This window comes from Copadichromis virginalis, linkage group LG14 (genome assembly GCF_057382275.1).
Source record: "Copadichromis virginalis isolate Kocher_CV1m ecotype Utaka linkage group LG14, C_Virginalis_male_GT1.1, whole genome shotgun sequence".
NCBI classification, from domain to species: domain Eukaryota; kingdom Metazoa; phylum Chordata; class Actinopteri; order Cichliformes; family Cichlidae; genus Copadichromis; species Copadichromis virginalis.
In genome coordinates, this window is record NC_140631.1 from 23,983,043 (window position 1) to 24,002,791 (window position 19,749).

General features: G+C 40.7%; 2 protein-coding genes across 10 annotated transcripts in view; one reads left to right on the top strand and one right to left on the bottom strand.

Moving 5' to 3' along the window:
* The window catches only part of mcamb (melanoma cell adhesion molecule b), a 44,026-nt gene extending 40,385 nt beyond the window's left edge, over positions 1 to 3,641 (top strand). For 4 of the 8 annotated variants that reach the window (XM_085430036.1, XM_085430040.1, XM_085430038.1 and 1 more), the window contains one exon: positions 1,895 to 2,108. In XM_085430036.1, coding sequence (XP_085286162.1) covers positions 1,895 to 2,018 — 124 coding nt within the window. In that variant the 3' untranslated portion in view covers positions 2,019 to 2,108. The other 4 variants (XM_085430041.1, XM_085430042.1, XM_085430043.1 and 1 more) reach the window with 2 other exon arrangements.
* Positions 3,642 to 7,022: 3,381 nt separating this feature from the next.
* Positions 7,023 to 19,749, bottom strand: part of cbl (Cbl proto-oncogene) — a 34,331-nt gene continuing 21,604 nt past the window's right edge. The window contains exons 5-16 of one of the 2 annotated variants that reach the window (XM_085430044.1): positions 18,762 to 18,883; positions 16,954 to 17,091; positions 16,165 to 16,252; positions 15,536 to 15,667; positions 15,134 to 15,352; positions 14,233 to 14,364; positions 13,230 to 13,646; positions 12,735 to 12,823; positions 12,332 to 12,529; positions 12,157 to 12,245; positions 11,562 to 11,801; positions 7,023 to 10,265 (exon numbers count right to left, since the gene is read on the bottom strand). In XM_085430044.1, coding sequence (XP_085286170.1) covers positions 9,976 to 10,265; positions 11,562 to 11,801; positions 12,157 to 12,245; positions 12,332 to 12,529; positions 12,735 to 12,823; positions 13,230 to 13,646; positions 14,233 to 14,364; positions 15,134 to 15,352; positions 15,536 to 15,667; positions 16,165 to 16,252; positions 16,954 to 17,091; positions 18,762 to 18,883 — 2,154 coding nt within the window. In that variant the 3' untranslated portion in view covers positions 7,023 to 9,975. Of the gene's footprint in view, positions 10,266 to 10,804; positions 10,916 to 11,561; positions 11,802 to 12,156; positions 12,246 to 12,331; positions 12,530 to 12,734; positions 12,824 to 13,229; positions 13,647 to 14,232; positions 14,365 to 15,133; positions 15,353 to 15,535; positions 15,668 to 16,164; positions 16,253 to 16,953; positions 17,092 to 18,761; positions 18,884 to 19,749 lie in introns of those variants that run through there. The other variant, XM_085430046.1, reaches the window with a different exon arrangement.

The window sequence follows — 19,749 nt, forward strand, 5'->3', positions numbered from 1 at the left end:
TGATTTAAATGGTTAAATTACCTCCTCAACATGTATTGAAGTTCTACAGAGGCCTGGTAATGAACTAATAATTTGATTCAGGTGTGTTGACCCAGGGTGATATCTAAAACCTGCAGGACACCGACCCTCGAGGCCTGGAGTTGCCCACCCCTGGTCTAGGCTTAGGTTGAGTGACTTGTGTGAGGCAGCGATGGGGAAGAGGTTGATTGCACAAGGGAGATGAGCAGGGCAATTTAAGGTATGCAGAGTGGAGGCTGATTGGCAGAAAGATGATTGGACTAGAACAATGATGTCTGCATTGAGTTTTACAGCATGGGAAAAAGGAAGTGATGAAAAGAAAAGACTAGCAGCCAAACTCCTGGGAAAGCAGACAGATGATAGATGACCCTTTGATATAAAAGTGTCTAAAAGGAGAAGCCAGTCAGGAAGTGCCTTAAGCTGCATTCTCTCTAATAGCCTGCAGGGGGCGACAACTAGGGTGTCTATATCCATCTTTTAGATACAGTTTGTGTTCACAGTTGATTCAAAAGTGCACTTAATAACATAAAACATTAAATGTTAAAGTTGTGAGGTGTGTTGTTCCTAAAGCCAGAGTGTGTAAAGGTTGCTCTCTGGTAAAAAGTGATATTTAATTTAGGGCTGTAGGTAACAATTATTTTAGTAACTGAGTAATCTATCAATTATTCAATTGATTGATCCAGTAGTCAGATAAGAAATACTTTTCTGAGCAATAATTAATATGAGCAATAAAAAAACACAGGTTTTTCTAAACGAACTGCTCATTGGTTTCCATTTTAGAAATTGAAATGTTTTAATGCAAACGTGTCAGAAAAATATGAAAGAAAACAAGCCTTTGATGACCTGCTATATTAAATTTAATTACTAAAGAAAACATTTTCTTAAATGCAAAAAATATAAATAATCTCAAGTACAGTTGAAGTCAATAAAATAAGATATGTATGAAATCCAAACTAAGGCATAAAAAATTTACCTTTACTGGCCCGTGTACATTTCTGTTGGCTTGTGAAAAAAAGCTTTTGTTTTATATTTTTAAATATTAACGCAATATTTTATATTATTTCACTTTCAGTCTGAAAAATGTTATGAAAGACTTTAAAAAAAATCAATGGGTCTATTACACCCTATTCCCCCCCGTGTAGACTCACCCCTGTTTGCTGCAGGTATCGCCTCCATGTAAAAAGGGCGGCTGCCGTTCGTTTAAACATGGTATCAGACATGGTTCGTTTAAACATAGATCATCTGCACATTTTAATACAACTCGGTTGTGGGCAAAATACCTGCAACTGACAAATAAAGGCTATCTCATCATCTCATCATCATCAATTTGATGAAGTTTACTGCAGATTTTTCTCTGTGTAAAACAAAGCAGTGGATGGAGCAGCTATAAAGTTCGCTTTTCTTTTGCTATAATTGAATCCCTCGAATTACTCGATCGATCGTTGCAGGCATAATTTGAATTTTGTGATATTAGTGATACACCTGCCAGAAGTACTTTAGTAATAAACCTGTGTCTTCGTAACACTACCAAAGCCATGCTGTAAAATTACAGTAATACAAACATTCATGTTTACACACATGAAGCAGAAAATGCTTAAAAAACACGGTGGCTGTCAGTCCCAGACCCTTCATGGATGAAGTTTAAAGTTTTTTTTAATGTGCAGTTGTGATTTCCAGAAATATTCAGCAGCACTGGGAGTACATGGTAAAATCAATACACTTACTGATGAATGTGTACATATATATACTCATTTTATTATTTTTTGTGTGGCTTTAAAGGACACACGAAGTGACGCCCCCTGTTATGTGAGCAGGTACAATGCATAAAGCTTCAGATAGGTTCAGTTATAACTATGGCTTGTTCTTGACCCTGCAGCAGTAAGAGGAAGTCCAGCAAAGATAACATTGTGGTGGAGATGAAAAGCGACAACACAGAGGAGGCGATTCTCCTTGGGGTCAACGGAGAAAAGCAACAACCAAATGACCAAGTACATATCTGATCCTGAACTGAACTCGCTAAATCGAATAGTCTTTCTACTGAATATCAAACTTACCAGTACCCCACCCAAACTTTCTCTTTTGTGATTGTTTGCTCTCTGCAGTAAAGACCGATGAGCGTCTGCACGCGTGAAAGTGAGGAGGTGACACACCGACGGCTGCTCCCGTTCTCCCCTCTCAGCCTCAGGCCCCGCTGCTGCCTTCAAGCACCCACAGCTTTTTATTCCAATCGTGACTATCAGGACAAATGAAGTTATTCCAAGCTATGGCTTTTTCTCTTTCTGCCCTTTACGTGCCAGCTCCTCTGTTGGAATGCATCTCGAGCTTTAATGAAGAAGGTTGGAAAGTTTCATTTCAGAACTAAGAAATCTCCCTTCAACCCCAAGGAATGCCGCAGGTTCTCCTCACAGTGTACTGCTGATAGTCCACAGAACAATAATTAGAGCACAAAGCCGACAAGGGACTATTTTTATACCCCAAAAAGCATCACCTCAAGCCCCTTCAGTCACCGAAGAGCAGCCTGAAACAGCTGAGCTAATGTACATATTATTATCTATGTATATATTTCTTTATTTAAAGTAACACAATGTGGGGGAAAAGAGAAAAAAGCAAGACAAGATAGTGTGGTGGGGTTTTGTGTTTTTTAAGGAAGATAGCAAGGAGAGTTTAAGTAGATATTTTGTTTTTATTATTTTGTCTTTACACTGAATTGTTTTTGTAGCTCTAGCGATGCCTCACCTCTACAGCCAGTTCACAGCTTCACCAAATATTGGCTCTGAAAGAAAAATTTGAATCGCGTACCTTTCACATTATTTTGATATCTATTCCTCTAACACTCAACTTTCACACAACCTGCGGAGTATAAAGTATATTAACTAGTCATTTTGTGAGGCAGGTGAACAAATCTGACTATGTTATGCAGTCCAGTTATAAACGACCGATGCCTTAGAATCTACATTCGAAGCCATTTTTTTATTGTTATATTTAATGTTCAGCGCACTGATTTCTTTGGTGATTCATGCAGGCTTTGTTGTTGTGGAAGGAGCCACCATCTTTCATCGTTCTATACGTTCATGACATGCTTCACTTCTGTAATCATTTCTTTTGAAATTTTAAACTTGGAGAGTATTGGTGTTTGGTGAATACACATGGGTTCACGGCATGATGTTTCCTTCTTTATAAGAAAAAGACATTCCTGTGTGACGAATGAAGAAATTCATGTATCGAGCAAAACTTGAAACACTGTTGAAAACTGTTGTGTCCCAGAGAGGCATGAGAATGCCCCTCAGCCTTGATGCCTTAAAACATCAACCACTCCTCATTTAAATGTAACCAGAGCCTTTCTTTTTCATTTCGGTAACTAGACTAGACTTCACTACTGAGAAGAGGGGACTGACTGTGACTCCGCATATGCAAATCATGTTTGAAGACAGTTAAGCCTCTGTTTTGTTTCTGCTGTTGATGCGTGTGACCACTGTTCAATGTATAATGCCTTTTTAAAGACTGAAAGATAAAATGTGTTATAATATCACTGAAGACATTATAACATATTTAACAAATCTGATTGTTTGTAGTTTTTTTTGTGAAATTCTACCAAATAAAAATGGACTGTTAAATGAACATAACTGGAAATGTGTCTGCTGACATAAAAATATGACCTTTTTTATTTAGCCATACTACAAATCACTGCTGTGCCTCTACTCTGTAATGGTCAAAACCTTTAAAAACAAGTTAAAACTTGGTTACCTTCCAATTTACACACAGTGTAAAATCATTAGGATGGGTTTGAGCTGTCACTTGAGAAAATATCATGCTTAAAAACAAAAGAAATCGGTTATATAAAAGGTACCACTGGGAAGTGTCATCAAAAAAATTCAAAGAGAGCCACAGAGTACAGGACGAGCCTGACAGAGGTAGGAAGATAAAGACATCACTGGAGCCCTGCACAGCGATGCACTGCGAGTTTTCAGCCCAAGAAAAACTCAAATTACACTTTCAGGCCAGACTGAAGTTTGTCAAGAACAATCTGGAGAATGATTGATACTGGAAGCACATAACGATCATTTCAGGTACACAGACATACTGTCAATCGACTAAATGTTTCCATTTTATAAATATAGGACAGTCTTGAGATACCAGCATTAAGATAAAATATAAGCCCAAAGGAGCATTGTGGCTAAATCATGTAGAATAACGGACATGTTTTATTATAATTGCAATTCTTTTCTTATATTAAAATTTCTTGTGGATTAAATGTGCAATAAACTTCTTTACACTGACGGAAAGAGCAAATTTAACTGGTCAAAATGAGTTCGACACCCTTGTTCTTGATGAACAAAGTGCAACTTGATGTAAATGAGGATAATTTTGAGCAGGGAGTCATTCAGTTCTCCTCTAATAATAAAAATGTGGAGGCAGAAACTAAATATAACAGGTCCACTTTAAATAATGAGCCTTGTGAATTTTAGGTAGAAATAGAAATTGTTCTTTACTGGTTTTACCAAAAATATATATATTTTTTTCCTTGGATGTTGTCTCACAGATAACTGGCAAATAGTCAAATATTATTGTTAATGAACATTAGTAATATGAGTTGTAGGTATTGCACAGTAGGTCTGCTAAACATGACAGTGTGGCATTTGTGCACACAACTAAAAACATATAGCTGCTGAACATGGCGTGAATTAAATTTCCAGCATTAAATGAGTAATGTGCGACTCTGTTTTTAAGTCAAGGGGTTCTATCAAAGAAATATACACCGATTAGTATCTGAATGAATTTAAAAGGGGAGTTCATGGACAGTGGATGCCTATAAAGTGCCTACTTCTAACATCCACACCAAAGCAGGCATGAATAAGCAGATTATCCTTAGCAGTCCCTTTACAAACAGTAGGCAAGTTTATTAGGTTACATTGAAGTTTTATTTGATGATTGGTCATGTGATCTACTGGTCGGGCAGCCAAATCACATTTTGGGTTTTAATGCAATTACCAAATGCATCACAATGGAAAATGCAAGAGTATCAACTATTAAAATGGCACCAAAGCACCGAATCGGTCTGCAGTTCTGATCACTCACTGCTCTTTTTCAGTTTCATCTGCTTTGCTGTTAACTTGTTTAGAGTCTTCTCAGCCACTCCTGCCTGAGCCAAAGGATGAAATTCAAATTTCTATTTAGTTTTACCTTAAAAAGTTATTGCCAAATGGCAGCCGAGTCAAGAAAATCACTGAAGCTTGTGCACTCTGACTGGAGCTACACACGGGAAATGACTTCCCCCCCCCCAGTTTTAGTTTTTTTTTTGTTTTGTTTTAACCCTTGTATGGTGTTCGGGTCTGTGAGACCCGTTTTCAGTTTTTTTCAAAAGAAAAATTAAACAGTTAATATTTTTTAACCTGAAATTCATTGGCTTTGGCTTATTTTCTGTGAAGAACATAAATCCGAACTAATTTTCAATGACCTCATACTGTACCTCCCCCCACGCATTTACATTACATACAAGGTGTTCGGGTCCACTGGACCCAGGTCTAATAAAAGTGTTGAAAGTGTAGGTCCTGTGTTCCCACACTCTGTCCTCCTCCTTTCTGGTGCTGCTGATAGTGTTTTCTTCCCGTCCCGCTCCCGCACAAAGTTGCAACATTGTTGAAAATTCAACTATCAACACCGTCTGCTCTTACATTCCCGCACATTTTACCCTCTTTCTTGAGGGATCCAAATTTTATTTTCTCATACCCTGTCCCACCTGCAAATTAGGGGCATAATACTATAAATAAGACTTTGCCGATGTGGTTCTTTATCACAACTGATCAAGGTGACAAAAGATTATCTGCTGCGAGGGCCATCCAATTGATTTTGGAAGAGAGAGGGGCTTCTGATGATGATGTTGACAAAGAGGTTTCAGAATATTTCACATTTCTGAAAATTCAGAGTCTGACAGTGACTTTGAAGAAGAGGATGAGGTTGAGCACCATTTAGTAACAAAACAAAGACGAGTACCCCATCAGCAGCCAGCTCCAGGACCAGAACAAGCCCACCAGACAGCAGGTGAAGAAATATGGATGTCAATAACTGGTGAAATTGATTGGTCTTCTTGCCCAAGAAATGAGCCACCCTGCAGAGCTGTTACTGTGATAAGCCAGGGCCAACATGGCTGACAGTTACTCATGTGCAGGACATCAAGTCTTCATTTGAGCTTTTCATCCCAGATTCCATCCAGAAAATTATTCTGGATTGCAGTAATCTAGAAGGAAGGTGTGTTTTTGGAGAGAGGTGGAAGGAGATGGACCAAATTCATCTAAGAACCCCAAAGGCCTACTTTGGGGTTCTTATCCTTGCAGGAGTTTTCAGGTCCGAAGGGGAATCCACAGAATCCCTGTGGGATGCAGAAACCGGCAAGAACCTTTCCGTGCATCAATGTCTCTGGAAAATTTCCACAAAATTTCCAGGATTATCTGTTTTGATAACAGAGACGACAGACCAGCTCGACGGCAGAGAGACAAGCTAGCTGCCATCAGGACAGTGTGGGATAAGTGTGTGCACCACCTCCCCCTGTTTTACAACCCTGGGCCTAATGTCACCATTGATGAGCAGCTGATCCCATTTAGTTGTGAAACATATTGCTTCACGTGTAAATGCGTTGTGTCTTTCCACTCACTCCACTTGATTATAACGGATTTATTTTTTTATAACATTTTATGAAAAAAAAAACCCACAAAAAAAAACAAAAACGAGAAGCACATTAATTCATAAATGTGATCTAACAAAGGTAAAGGGAAAAAATTAACCATGTTTGCTGTTCATATGTCTTGTAATTGGGATGAAATAAACATCTGTTGTGTAATTTAACATAAAATTGTTTGATAGTGTTAATTTGGAAAGCCAAAACTCTAGCGGGTCCACCACACCCATGAACACTGGCTGAGTAACAAAAATATGAACACCACACAAGGGTTAAGGAATACAAAGCTAAATATGAATATATGTGTAAACAGAGGAAAGAGACACCTGAAGGCTTTTGCTTGTCATTTTATTAACAGCACTGTGCATACTTCCAAATTGATATGAGCTTTAAAAACCTTTAAAATAAAAAAAAAAAAAAAAGAAGCTTTTTACTGTTGAGAAGCAATGCAGCCGTGTGGAACAACAGCTCCCTCTTCTGGCAGATAACTGAAATACCCCTGGTTAGCATCAAGCTCAGAGTCTGAGGCCTGATGAGGCTGAAGAAGCATAGAGGACAGATTAACACAAGCAATACCGCATCATTTTGCCTTCGGAGACCAACAGGTACACATCTATACCAACAAACGCTCTTCCAAAAAACATCTAAAAAACAAAAACATATGGCACTGCTCACTGAATTATTCACATAAGTAAACAAATCCTTTGGAACAAAATACATGTACAGGAATGCAAAATGAAATATAACAGCCATTTTCTTCCTCTTTTCATATCTAACTCTATACAATTTGCTTTTCTTTAGAGTGACAGTATCAAAGCACAAACTGGTATAATGTGCAAAAACAAAAACAATGGTAAATAATACAAGACAATGACATGCCATTCTTAATATATAAACACACACTGGTACAGTATTGATGATATGAGGGGAGCTTCCTGTCCATTAAACATCATTCAAGAAGTTTCTCAAGGCAACTAGGAAGAGTAAAAAAAGACCCCAAAATGAAATAAAAGAGGGCGAGACAGCACAAAGCTTCCAGTCAACATGCAGAGACACCCAGAATAAGACAGGGCTGACTTACACGATGCACACACTCCCAGGGTGGGTGAAACCCCCCCCCCCAAAAAAAACATTCTTCATATGCTGGGAGAGGTTCAGTCAGTGTACCTAGAAGCTGCTTGGATGAATTCCTCATAATGCATTTGTAATTAGTACCTGGAAATGAAGCTGCTGTCTTTATAGACCTGCAAACACTGGAAATAATCTTAAAAAAAACAAAACACTAATGTGCAACTTATGACAAACCAAAATGAGTAATTAAAAAAACTTGTGTGACTTCATTACGCGGAAACTTTTGGCTACATGTCACCTGGATGAACAGACAGCTGGACAGGTGAGCTGCTGTCTATGCCAATATGAGTCTCTTCTGGGGTTTTTTTTTTTTTTTTTGACAGACAGGGTGAACACCACTTGTTCAGACATACATTATTATTCCTGAGTTAGCTCTTACAGTCAGCCCAAACACTGATTTTCTGTAGACTTGGAGGGGTGCGCCAACAAACCCATGAGCCTACGATTAAAAAGCCTCGGCAGTCGCTCCCTTTCAGCAGGACGAACTCCTACAGAGGAAGGAAACCGATGTGAAAGAGAAGCTTGAATCTGTTGCAAAACGTCTGGTTTCCATTCCCAGAACATTTTGCTTGTGATATTTCTGTTCCTCTACAGATTCCACTTACAGAGTATATTTTATATTTATATATATGTTAAGAAAAACAGAAAAGAAAAACACTGAAGATTTGCGACCTGATAGAGCTGTGTGCTCACAAGTCGCTTGTACTTTCAAGTATGCTACATTACAGACTAGAGAAACACATGATACTGTCACTTTAAAGACGGTTAAACACAATATTCACAATTGTACATTGAAGTCTTAATTGTTTAGCACTAACAACAGTAGCAGCAGTGAAGCACTTCTGAATTAATTATAATAACAATATTTATGATATTACAATAATATATTATCAAAGTAAAATCAATGACTTTTTTGTTGTTGTTTTTGTAACACCGGACTGAGCTGGAGATAGAAATCTGAACCAGTCAGCCTAAGAAGTTAGTCAAAAATAATAATGATGATGATAAAAAAAAAAAAAGAAAAAAAGCGTTCAGCCTGTCTGGTACTGCAGGGGCGTCAACATTAGTACGTCCTCTAATCTCACTGCCAGGCTCTACAGCTACACTGGGCCCTGACACACAAGTTCGAGCAGTAGTACGTTTACAGAGCACGAGTCTTGAGTACACCGAGTGTAATTCCACATTCATGATGTACAGGAACAGGGGTTCGTGTTAAGAGCAGGCCATGAGGTGTAGGTCTGACTGACACTGACACACACACACACACACACACACACACACACACACACACACACACGACCTGAAACCATCTTCATGCTACTTTGAAAAAAAACAAAAAACAACAACATGACAAAACAAGCAGTTTCTAAAACAAAAAAAAAGTACCAAAGCAACAGTTAATCGAAGGCCATAACAGACTGAATTCCAAATGAAGAAGCTCTGCGGCATGTTTTTTTTTTTTTTTTCTTTTTCTTTCCCCCCCCAAACTGCTGCTGACCAACAAACCTGGGTGAGGAAGACACCCCGACTCGTCCTCACCCAGTTACAGAAATCCCCCAACCGACTCTTTAACCTGGTCCCATCTGCGCTTTTTTCGCCTGTACCAACCGTGACCCTCAAAGCTGCGATCATTTTCACATACTATATATGCACGTACTGTATATATTACACACATTTAATATATATTTACTCATATATTAAATTTTCATATAGACATACATTTTAGTTTTCTTTGTGAGGTGTTGGTTACATTTTCAGCAAGAGGCTTCAAAATGAAAGGATAAGAATCCATCTCTCCGACATTCCTACAGAAGCCTTGCAATTATACGGCGTTCCATTATTTGTCGTTGCTCCGCACGGGATGAGTCCTGCGGAGATGTTGTTGAAAACTAAGAGGCCGGCTGCAGCAGTTCAAAGAAGGCCAGACACTGTGAAAGCGTGTGGAGTGCAGGGCGAGAGTCCCGAGACACTGCGAGCTTGCTGGAGTAACAGCCAGTTAAAAATCCACAGGGGCGTAGGGTGTCAGCCAGCACTGGAGCTAGTGCTGCAGGCAGTGGCTTTGGGTTTCGGGCTGGTCTATGCCAGCCTAAACCAAACCAGGCTGGGCCAAGCTAGGCAAAAGAGAGCAAACAGGAGAGAGGCGGGAGGATGTGCTATGTGAGAATGTGCGCGGTAGAGGGAATGGAGACAAATTCGCGCAGGATGTTCTTGGCCATCTCGATATTGTTCTGTGCAATCATCAGTGCTTTCTGGATGTCGTGCTGAGTGTATCCCTGACTCATTAGGTGCTCGATCTCGCTACTGATTTGCGGGTTGGCTTCTCCTCCTGTTGCCCCGCCGCCGAGCGGAGTGGGGGGGACTGGGCTGGCCCGGCGCTCGGAATTGATTCGTCTGGGAAGGGGCTTTGGAGGTCTCTCTGGTGCCTCCATTGGATCTGGGAAGGCTGAGGAAATGGGAAGAGTGAAATCAAAGGGTCTGGCTTTGGTGGAATGACAACCAACATAAACTAGTTTTAAACATAACAGCCAGTGTGGGTCAAAGACAGAAAATAAAACTACTGGAAATAATGTGAAAATAATGTGGAACAAAGGATCTTGATCACTGAGGTAAGCTATGAACTTTTTATCTTAACACACATTTGATGTCCTTTCCAGTGTAGTGGCTTTCAATAAACCAGTCATAAGCTCGAATCTCAGAGTTAATCAGACTGTGTGAGCACTCATTGATCCTTAGACATGAGGACTGAAGATGGGAACAATCAGACACTGCAATCATCCTCCAGCAGTAAATGTCAAGTCACAACAGAGGCCAGGACATAATGAACACAGTCTCATCAGCAACCACCTGAACACTTAAACTCAGAGGTGGTGCTTCTAACATGGAGTCTCTCCTAAGTCATCTAAAACACTGCTCCCTTTATCTACTCTCTGCTTTAACTTCTTTCTTCACACCGTGTTGTGTCTGCTGAGGCAAGTACTGCTGTGTTAGCTCCTCGCAGTCTTTGGAGGAAGACGTCTGTGTGGTCACTACGGGTTTCTGATGACACAGCAGGTCATCCCACATCAGGTTGTTTCCACCATTCTGAGGACATCGCTTTGGATTTAAAAAAAAAAAAAAAAAAAAAAACTATTTTAAGGTCACTAATGTAACGAAACAGCTCTCTGTAATTACTGGTCTTTACTTTTCTTTGAATCTGCACGCACCCACAAATGCAGATGATGTGCAGTAAAAGAAATCAATCCATGACAATCAAAGTCCAGAGCTGAGTCTAATATTAACTCCAGAGAGCTTCTGGAAAATCTGCATTATGTTTGGCCCCAGACCAGGAAGCAAAATGCTTTAGCTGACTTTTCAGGCTGTGATCTGGTCAAAGAACTTTTGGACGTCGAGTTATTGATTCATCAGCAGTTTTTGCTGATTTTGAGCCAGAAAGGACGTGAAGGCTGTAGTTATAAAATTGCTATATACAAGTGATTTTAAGAGACAGGCAGTTTCCCTGCAGCTGCTGTCCCAGACGTAAAAAACTTTTAAAACATTTAAAATGTCAAAGCACTTAGTAGAAGTCCATTTTTAAGCAGGATAAGCTGAATAACAGATGAAATGCAAGTAGAAATACAACATTAAAATCAGCTGTGGCAAGCATGGGTATGTTTATTGATAAAGAACCGAAATCATAGTAAAGAGAAAAAAAACAAAACAAAAAAAACACTTTTTTAAATCAATAAACTGTTAAACTTACGCGCTGTCGCTCCAGCATCCGCATCTAGAGAAAGACGATTGAAAGCTGCTGCAGCGCATAATGAGGAGGATGAAGAAGATGAAGACAAAGACCCCCCCATTTCTGAAAGGGTCCGTCGGGCGGGAGGCAAAGGCAGTCGGGGTTTTGGGAAGTCGTAGCCGTTCTCCTCCTCTTCCCCGTCGTCAGCCTCATGGTCTCTGGGACCGTTACTCACTGGTTGAGGGGGCAAATCTGAATAGTCTGAACGGAAATCAGAATATGACATCAAACAGAGAGATTAAAAGTTTAATACATGCTTGAGACCTTAACCAGATGAAATTAAACAGGTTAACATTGTCTAAAACAGTTTCAGATAACTCACAAGTGCAGTCAGAAGTATAAGTCACATTTATGTCAATACAGAGGTGTTTATTCCCAGGATGTGCAGTGGTTGTTTTAGCAAATAAATAAAACTTCAGAAAATCCAGATGAGGCTTGTCTGATTAAAACGTAAGATTTTTGCATATTCAAAGTATTACGTGAAAGAGAATTGCCCTGAACACTGCACACGGCCCCGCCCCACAAAGCCCAGCTGAGATTAGTGGGTCACAAATACCTGAATCTCTCGCTTGTTGTGACCTGGGCTGGGCGTTGAACATGGCTTCATACATTTGGAGTGAATGAGGTACATCGTCCAGAATCAGCCTGCAAGGCCAAAAGCAAAAATAAATCAATAGTGACAGTTTATTTTTCTTATGTGCTGCGAGAGAGTAATAGAAAGGCCTGAGTACCGTGTGTTCAGTGCAGAGGCCTGGGTCTGTGTCGGGACTGCTGACACGGGCTGTGGGGGTCTTGGGATTGGTGGGGTCTCCCCCATGAGTGGAGTCGGGATGGGGAGCAGAACGGGCCGAGAAGAGGGGATCATGTACTCATCATCACTGTCATGTCCTTCATCTCCTCCTGCTGGCCTGGCTGTAGCTGGGGACGCTCTGCAGTCAGATCCAAGAATATTATTTATTAAGCACCATTTATATTATGTAAAATGATCCTTAAAAAAGGTACTGAGTATAAATCAACTTCAAACAAGGTAATTTGTACAGCTTTGTGGATTGCAAGTAAGCAAAGAGCATGTCAGTGATTCAGGAAAGACAAGATCCACTCCACTGAGATGCTTTCAGCAGCACTGAAACGTACCTGTTTGCCAGTGCATAAATGGCGTTGGCTGAGACAGAAGGTTTGACTCTGGGGTTGTCGTAATCTTGACCAACTCCCGTGGAAAAATTCTGAAAAGGAAACAAAAGATGGCATCTTAGAAACACTAAAGACAAATATTTTTGTAGTTAAAACTAAGAATCATAAATAAATTAAACACATTAAAGGCAGCTCTTAGGATTTAGACCTGCACAGACATGCCAGTAGTAAAGTAGAAGACTATGTATCAGAATACAGTGGAACCAAAGACTTTAAACTCTCAAAAAGACTAGGCCTGCTTGTCCAAAAAGTAAAAAGCCAACCTTAATGTCATTGTCACTGTTTTTGTGACAGATAACAATTTACTGGAATCCATATAAACAGTATTCTCAATAATTTCAGTTTTGTTTGGAAAGTTAGTAATAACTTTAGTGATATGTGTGCCAGCAAATGAATCAAAGGGCAGTTGAATGTGCTGTGTTTTGTGGTTGCTCTGACCAGCTGGTGGTCCAGACTGAGGGAGCTGTTGTTCTGGGAGTCTGAGCGAGCGTCCATGGCGGAGGGCAGTGCCAAGGGGAGGGAGTGCCTGTTGGAGAGTTCCCTGACACCTGCTCGGAGGTCTCCGCCCAGACAGGGGAACTGGGTGGACGAAGAGGATACCGAAGAGGATGACGAAGAGGAGGTGGGAGCCTTGGGAACCGGCCTGGAGGTCCAGTCAGACAGGGGTCGGTTTGGGGGTGTAGGAGGGAGTTTATCGCGAGGGGGCTCCCCGGGTGTGCTGGGCAAGGGCCGCCTCTGAAGCCGTCCATCAGGGGCTGCCCCGGCTGTGTGGGGACGGTCTGGAGGAGGGGGAGGGGGGAGATCACGCAGTGCTGGGGGAAGGGGAAGAGGCTTGTCTTTGTGATGAGATGGTGCCTGGAGGGAAAAACCAAGGAGGAGGGATCTCAATTAGACTACATGCGATATTAATGTGAAACCAAAGAAAGCTCTGTGCTGTTATCTTCAGTGCTGGAAGTAATCCATTTAGCAAGAAAGACACTGTTTATGCATTAGTCATCATTTCCAACAATACACGCAACTTAGATGAACGACACCAAGCAAAGATGCTGTTTATCATGTGCAGAATAATCAAGCTTTTCATCTGCAGTTTCATTTTATCTACATTTAAAAGATAATAAAAATGTGGAAATATGGCAGTTTCCCAGAGAAGGAAATCTGAACATAAAATGCCCTGATGATTGTGACCGCCATTTTTAAATTCCTTACCTGTATGAAGGAGCATTACGCGTAGGTTCTTCCGAGCGCATAGCTAGTCTATTTTTCAATCTTAGGCTTTTCCCCCTCCCCCTTCTTACCTGCTCTGACTCTGAACCCACCACAAAAGTTGAGTAGATTAGGATTAGGCACCCACTAAGGCATGACACACTCTACTGTACATAGACTGGACATCAATATTAGACTTGTAAGTTTTTACAATCCCTTCTTGTGTACATTTAGTTACCTTACTGCTGACTCCAGGGCTGGAGGCACCAGGGGGGTTGGGAGGTCTGTGCGGTAATAGGTCTAGTCTGGGAGGCACTGGGGGAAGAGAGGACTGAGGAGTCCCAGACATAGGTGATGGGGGACGCTCCACCTGGATGACGCACAAAAGAGCCAAACACAGATTTCACCTGATCAGCATTATTCAAACACAATCAGACGGAGTCCAAATGCCACTTCTCATTTTGCAAATATCACAAATCTCCTCTCATATCTCTGCAATAACATCAGGCCAACTGAAAACTCTCATAACCTTATAAGGTTACTTTACAGCACTGTTCAATATTAGAGCTTTATTTTTTCTGCAGTTCCTCAAACGTATCTTGTTTCAACACAGATGAAACAAAGAAGTACGCACAAGAAATGAGTAAATATAGAGTAAATGGTCAAAGAGGTCAGGCCAGCAATCAAAGCCAAAGAAATTCCCGGGACCACATCAAAGTGTGTATGATCTCAGGTATTCGCCTGCTCTATAAACAGATTAATGCACACAGAGTTTCTCAGAGGTACATAAAAGATGTAAGACAGGAGAATTCCCCACATATCAAATACAAAGAGGCACAAAAAGCTGCTACCTTGGTGCCATGAAAGATGGAGATGAAAGACTTTAGATAGGAGATGTGAGCTTGAAGCTCACAAGAAGTGAAAAGGCCAGGGCAGGGAGCGTTTCATCTGCACAGGGTCTCTCAGAAAAGCAGGAGATAAGAGGACAGTAGGAACCTGTGAGGTGCACTCTGGGTGTTAAGTGCCTCAACGTTTTATGAATAGAAAAAGACCAGAATAGCTCACCCAGTGCCACGACTGGAAACTTTGAGTGAAGTAACTTTTTTTTTAGTCAAGTCCGACTCCTGTCACCGTCTTACCTTTGTGCAGGCAAGTTTGCTCATTATTAGATGAGGGTCTTCAAGTCTGTCATCATCATCGTCGTCGTAGCTGGGTGAGGGTGCACCCTCAGCCCCAAATGTGCTCTTGGAAGACCCTCCGCTGTTGTCCTTTGGGTCAAAGGGATCCACAACTATCGGCTCCGTACCCTTAATCTCACAGCGACAAAAGGGACATCCTGTTCCCTGACCTTCTGACTCCTGCAACACAGGCCAAAAGGCAGATGGTTAGAGCATGCAGAGATGAGAAAAGGGTTTTTTCTTTTTGTGTCTGACATGTCTGAATAAAAGAGCACTTCAACAGACAGTTCACTTCTCAACAGGTTTGAGTTATGACACATGAACAACCCACACAAACCCCCTTGCATACACCCACTCTTGTACCTGCCAGGCAGTGAGACAGGAAGTGCACATGAGATGACCACAGGGCTCAATCTTCACATCCTTGTCGTTCTCGGCACAGATCTTACAAAGCTGGAAAGTGGAGCCCATCTCACAGTACAGCTCGTATTGTTCCTGCGGGGAGAAAAAAAAAAACATGACAAGACTGTAACATCACACAGGAACAACAGCACCTGAGATCCTTTTGAAAGAAAAAAAAAAAGGAGAAGAGAAAAAAAAAAAAGCCTGGAAGGATCTAGAGCAATAGGTAGTTGTGGGGGTGTAGTTTGAGTTTCAGTCCAGTGGCTGCAAAATGAGTCTGTTCATTGTACTTACAAAATTCTGAGAACATGTATGAGTCTGAAAAGATCTTCTACAGTATTTAAAACAAAGTTATGAATAAAGATGTTGATAATACTCAAAATTCTTTAGGACTCCCACTGGATGCACTGCTGTAAGAGTGTGATCAGTACTGGATCCCATCTAACCAATCTTATTAACAGATGTATAAATTGTTTAAATCCTTTGTTTAGTCATCCAAACGTAACAAACCATTTTAACACTGCAATAAAATAAAAAGCTCACGAAAAAACACAGGGTTTTCAAGGGTCTTAGAAGAAGGCTGCTCTGACCTGGGTGACTTTGATATGGTCTTGAGGCGAAGGCTCGCACAGTCCTGTCAGGTCAGGATTTTGAGTCCGGCCATCAGGGAATAAATAGCTGCAGATGTAGAGACACAACAAATTAGTAAATCTATATAAAGTATCCCTGGGTATTTTGGCAGGTATGTTAATTTAGAAGTAATGATCATTATTAGTTACTGCAATTATGTGGCATGTATACCTAACAGGCTGCAGTAATGAAAACATCTGTTCAGTCCATTCATTCGCTACGAGTTTGTGCATGTACAATACGTGAGTGTTTTCTAAATGAGTCAGACTCTGTAATTACCATTTGATAAATGTTTCGAAGATAGAGGCGGTTTATAAGCTTTGAAAAGTTTTCAAGATTTCCCACTTGAAATCACCATTTGATTACACGGTGGAACAGACCAACTATAGCTGTTATTAAACAAAGGAATCAGCGCTGGCTTAAAAAGATGAGTTTTACGCCAGTCAGCTAAATCAACAACTCTATTGTGGTTAGAACACTGGAATGATGGGAACATGTAAAATGATATATCTGAATTGGCTTAGAGCAAATCTCACACACAAAACTGTGCAAGCTTTGTAGGAAGAAAGGACAGAACAGGAGAACGAGAGAAAAAGAGGCGCTCTGCAAGTAAAAATTACATTGAATCAAGGGAATCAAGACTGAACCAGTGACAAAGACAAAAAAACAGAAGCTCAGAGCTCTGGATGGAAAGCTGCAAGAAAATGACATGATTTTAAGTGAGGCTCACAAAATGCCAGTTGACTTACAATCCTTCCCTGAAACCATCAATGAGAGCCTGGAAGAGGGGTTTATTATGGGGAATGGTCTGGAGTATATTTCCATCTGCAGTCACGTAGCCAATAGCCCACTGGCCCAGTCTTGTGCAGCTCAGTCGGAAGATGTAACTGAGAAGAGAGGAAAATTTTAAATAAGAAGAGCTTGAATGGTGTTAAATGGTCAGATTTAACTCTGAAAAAAGTAATAAAATACAATGAGATGAAATGTAGTAAAAGGGCAGCAGTGTCTGCAAAATGTGCACAAGAAATACCTTCCAAGTAAGCACAATCCAAATGAAAATATGCAGGCTGCATAATAAACATGCATAACAGAATGTGGCAAAATCAGCTACTTTTTTCTAATTTGCATTTTCATTACAATACTGAACACATATGTACATAAATATATACTAGATCATGGGATACACATCACAGACACACACATTACATTCCGTGTATATAACACATTATAGAAACATTAAAGCAGCTGCGTTTACACCACTGCCGTAGTTACCATTCGACGTTGCTAAAGAAGACAACTGGGACAGAACTGATTGTAGGAATGACAGAGACACAAAACCCATCACTGCTTATCAAAATAAAAGATCAATAACTAACATCAACTGCAACTGGACTAATACTGGTTCATAAGAATGACACTGTTGTGGAGCTGGAGGTGAATGCACGGCATGTTATATCAGATAAAAATAGCCGTTTGTGCCGTGGGATGGACAGTAGAAAGGCAAGAACAAAACTGAAGAGATAAGAGATGGACCACTCCCCCCAATATGCACTTCTCTAGTTAACTGCACAAGCTGACCAATTTGTATACAGAAATGAAAGAAAAGAGGAAGGAATAAATAGGCTTAAAAATTGGCAAGACTAAGTGTTGGTCACAGCCTCGATGTTTAGCACAGAACTGTTGTAGCCATAGTACCAACATCATTCTCTTAATGGGGCACAGTAATTTAGAGCGTCAAAAACGCTGCACTCACATCAACCAGTAACTACTGCTCCAATGTCAACGTGGCCCTACACGGGCCAGGCCTGAAAAGTGACATCAGCTTTCAGCATACAATCAGGCCATTGATGCAAGGTACCAGTGCCATGCTGCCCTGGGTTCCTCACACACAAACTAAGACACATGAACACACAAACTTTTGCATTAATTGTGAGTGAATCTGGCATTAAGGTTAAAACTGTGCCCTCTCTGTCCTCTACCAGGGACAAAAATAGGACCTGGGTGCAACTATCCAGTTGCCAGAGTGATGATTTGATGTGTGAGACGTGTGTCTAATAATGTACAGAATCATGTTGCTCAGTGCTAAAATATATGTTGATAGAAAACTAAACTGTAAAAATACATGCAATGAAAGGTCACCGTAATGGTAGAAACATTTTGGGTATGAACTGCATTTACAAATGGGCAGTTATGCTTTATGTATTCACTGCACTGCACAGTGCAGTGCAGTGAATATGTGTTCTGTGTAGGGCTGCATGAATAGCAAAACAAGGCTTTTTGTTTTGGCCCCGTGTTGCATATTCTGCTTTTGCACCCAGCATTTTTCACCAAATTGTGCAATATGTCCAAGTAATCTATAGATTACAACAGACTGTAAAGTTACCAAGCAACTACAAGGTGGTACTGGTAAAAAGAAATGGTGATGCTCGATTAAGTTCCTATACAATTATCTATCTATGTCTGATATAGCTAATGCTTTATGAACCATGTTAGACATTCAGTGTTGATGAATATTTCACGAAGTCTGGTGTGGATGTCTGGTATCATGATATCTCACCTGCCAGGCTTGTGAATGAACTTTTGAAGCCGAGCTTTGACCTCATCGTAGGTGAGGAAGGCCATGTACCCCGGGTGAGTAACTGCCAAGCTGTTCCAGTTCCGCAGCAGGGATGACCAAGGCTACACACACATACACACACACAGAGAAAGTGAGTCATCTGATGTGTGAATGTACATGGCAGTAACAGAATGAGCACAGCAAGAGTGAAATATATTGCATCACTGGTGATATTCAAGGTTTAAACAACTGTTCGGCAAACCTCATTGTGATGTACAATGACCGGGATCAATCTGCGCAAAAAGGTATTTTAAGCAAAGCAACTCATTTGGCACCACCTGGATCACAGAATGAAGACTCCTAGACTTTAGTAGACTGCTTTCCATAATGTACATTCAAAAAAAAGAGAGAGAGAAAAAAGCCTGGTTTATAGGAGCTCATGTTTCTTTCTTTAAAGGCGACTTGACCCACATCCAGAAATGCTCACAATAACTAGTAAAAATTTAACATGAAGAAGAACAGGGAGGAAAAAAAAAAAATCATGCTACTCCACAGCACACTCACTGAATGCATGCTGTGGTGAGTAGGTGGTTCTGCAATTGCTATCGTTAGTCTGTCTGATGTGTGAAAGGAAGCAGAATTAACACATATGACACTTAACGTGAGCTGCAAAATTGAGGAGATGCAAACATGTTAATGAGACCCATCCAGTCCTCTTTCAGCATCACAATAGTTGCCCAAATGAAAACCTAACACTGCCAGTTGCCTAGTCCAGCTCCAGCTCCACCCTCAATCTAACCTTAATCACAGAGAGGGGGAGCTGGACGTGGTCCAGCGCCGCCCATTTGGCTCTGCAGTAAGCAGCACTTAACACAGGAAGTGACAAGTCAAAACTGTCTCCTCTGGACTCTTTTCTGGAATATATTTTATCACATGTCTGTTGTAGGCTTTAGTATTTTTTTCCCCCTAACAGACTGCACTAAATAAG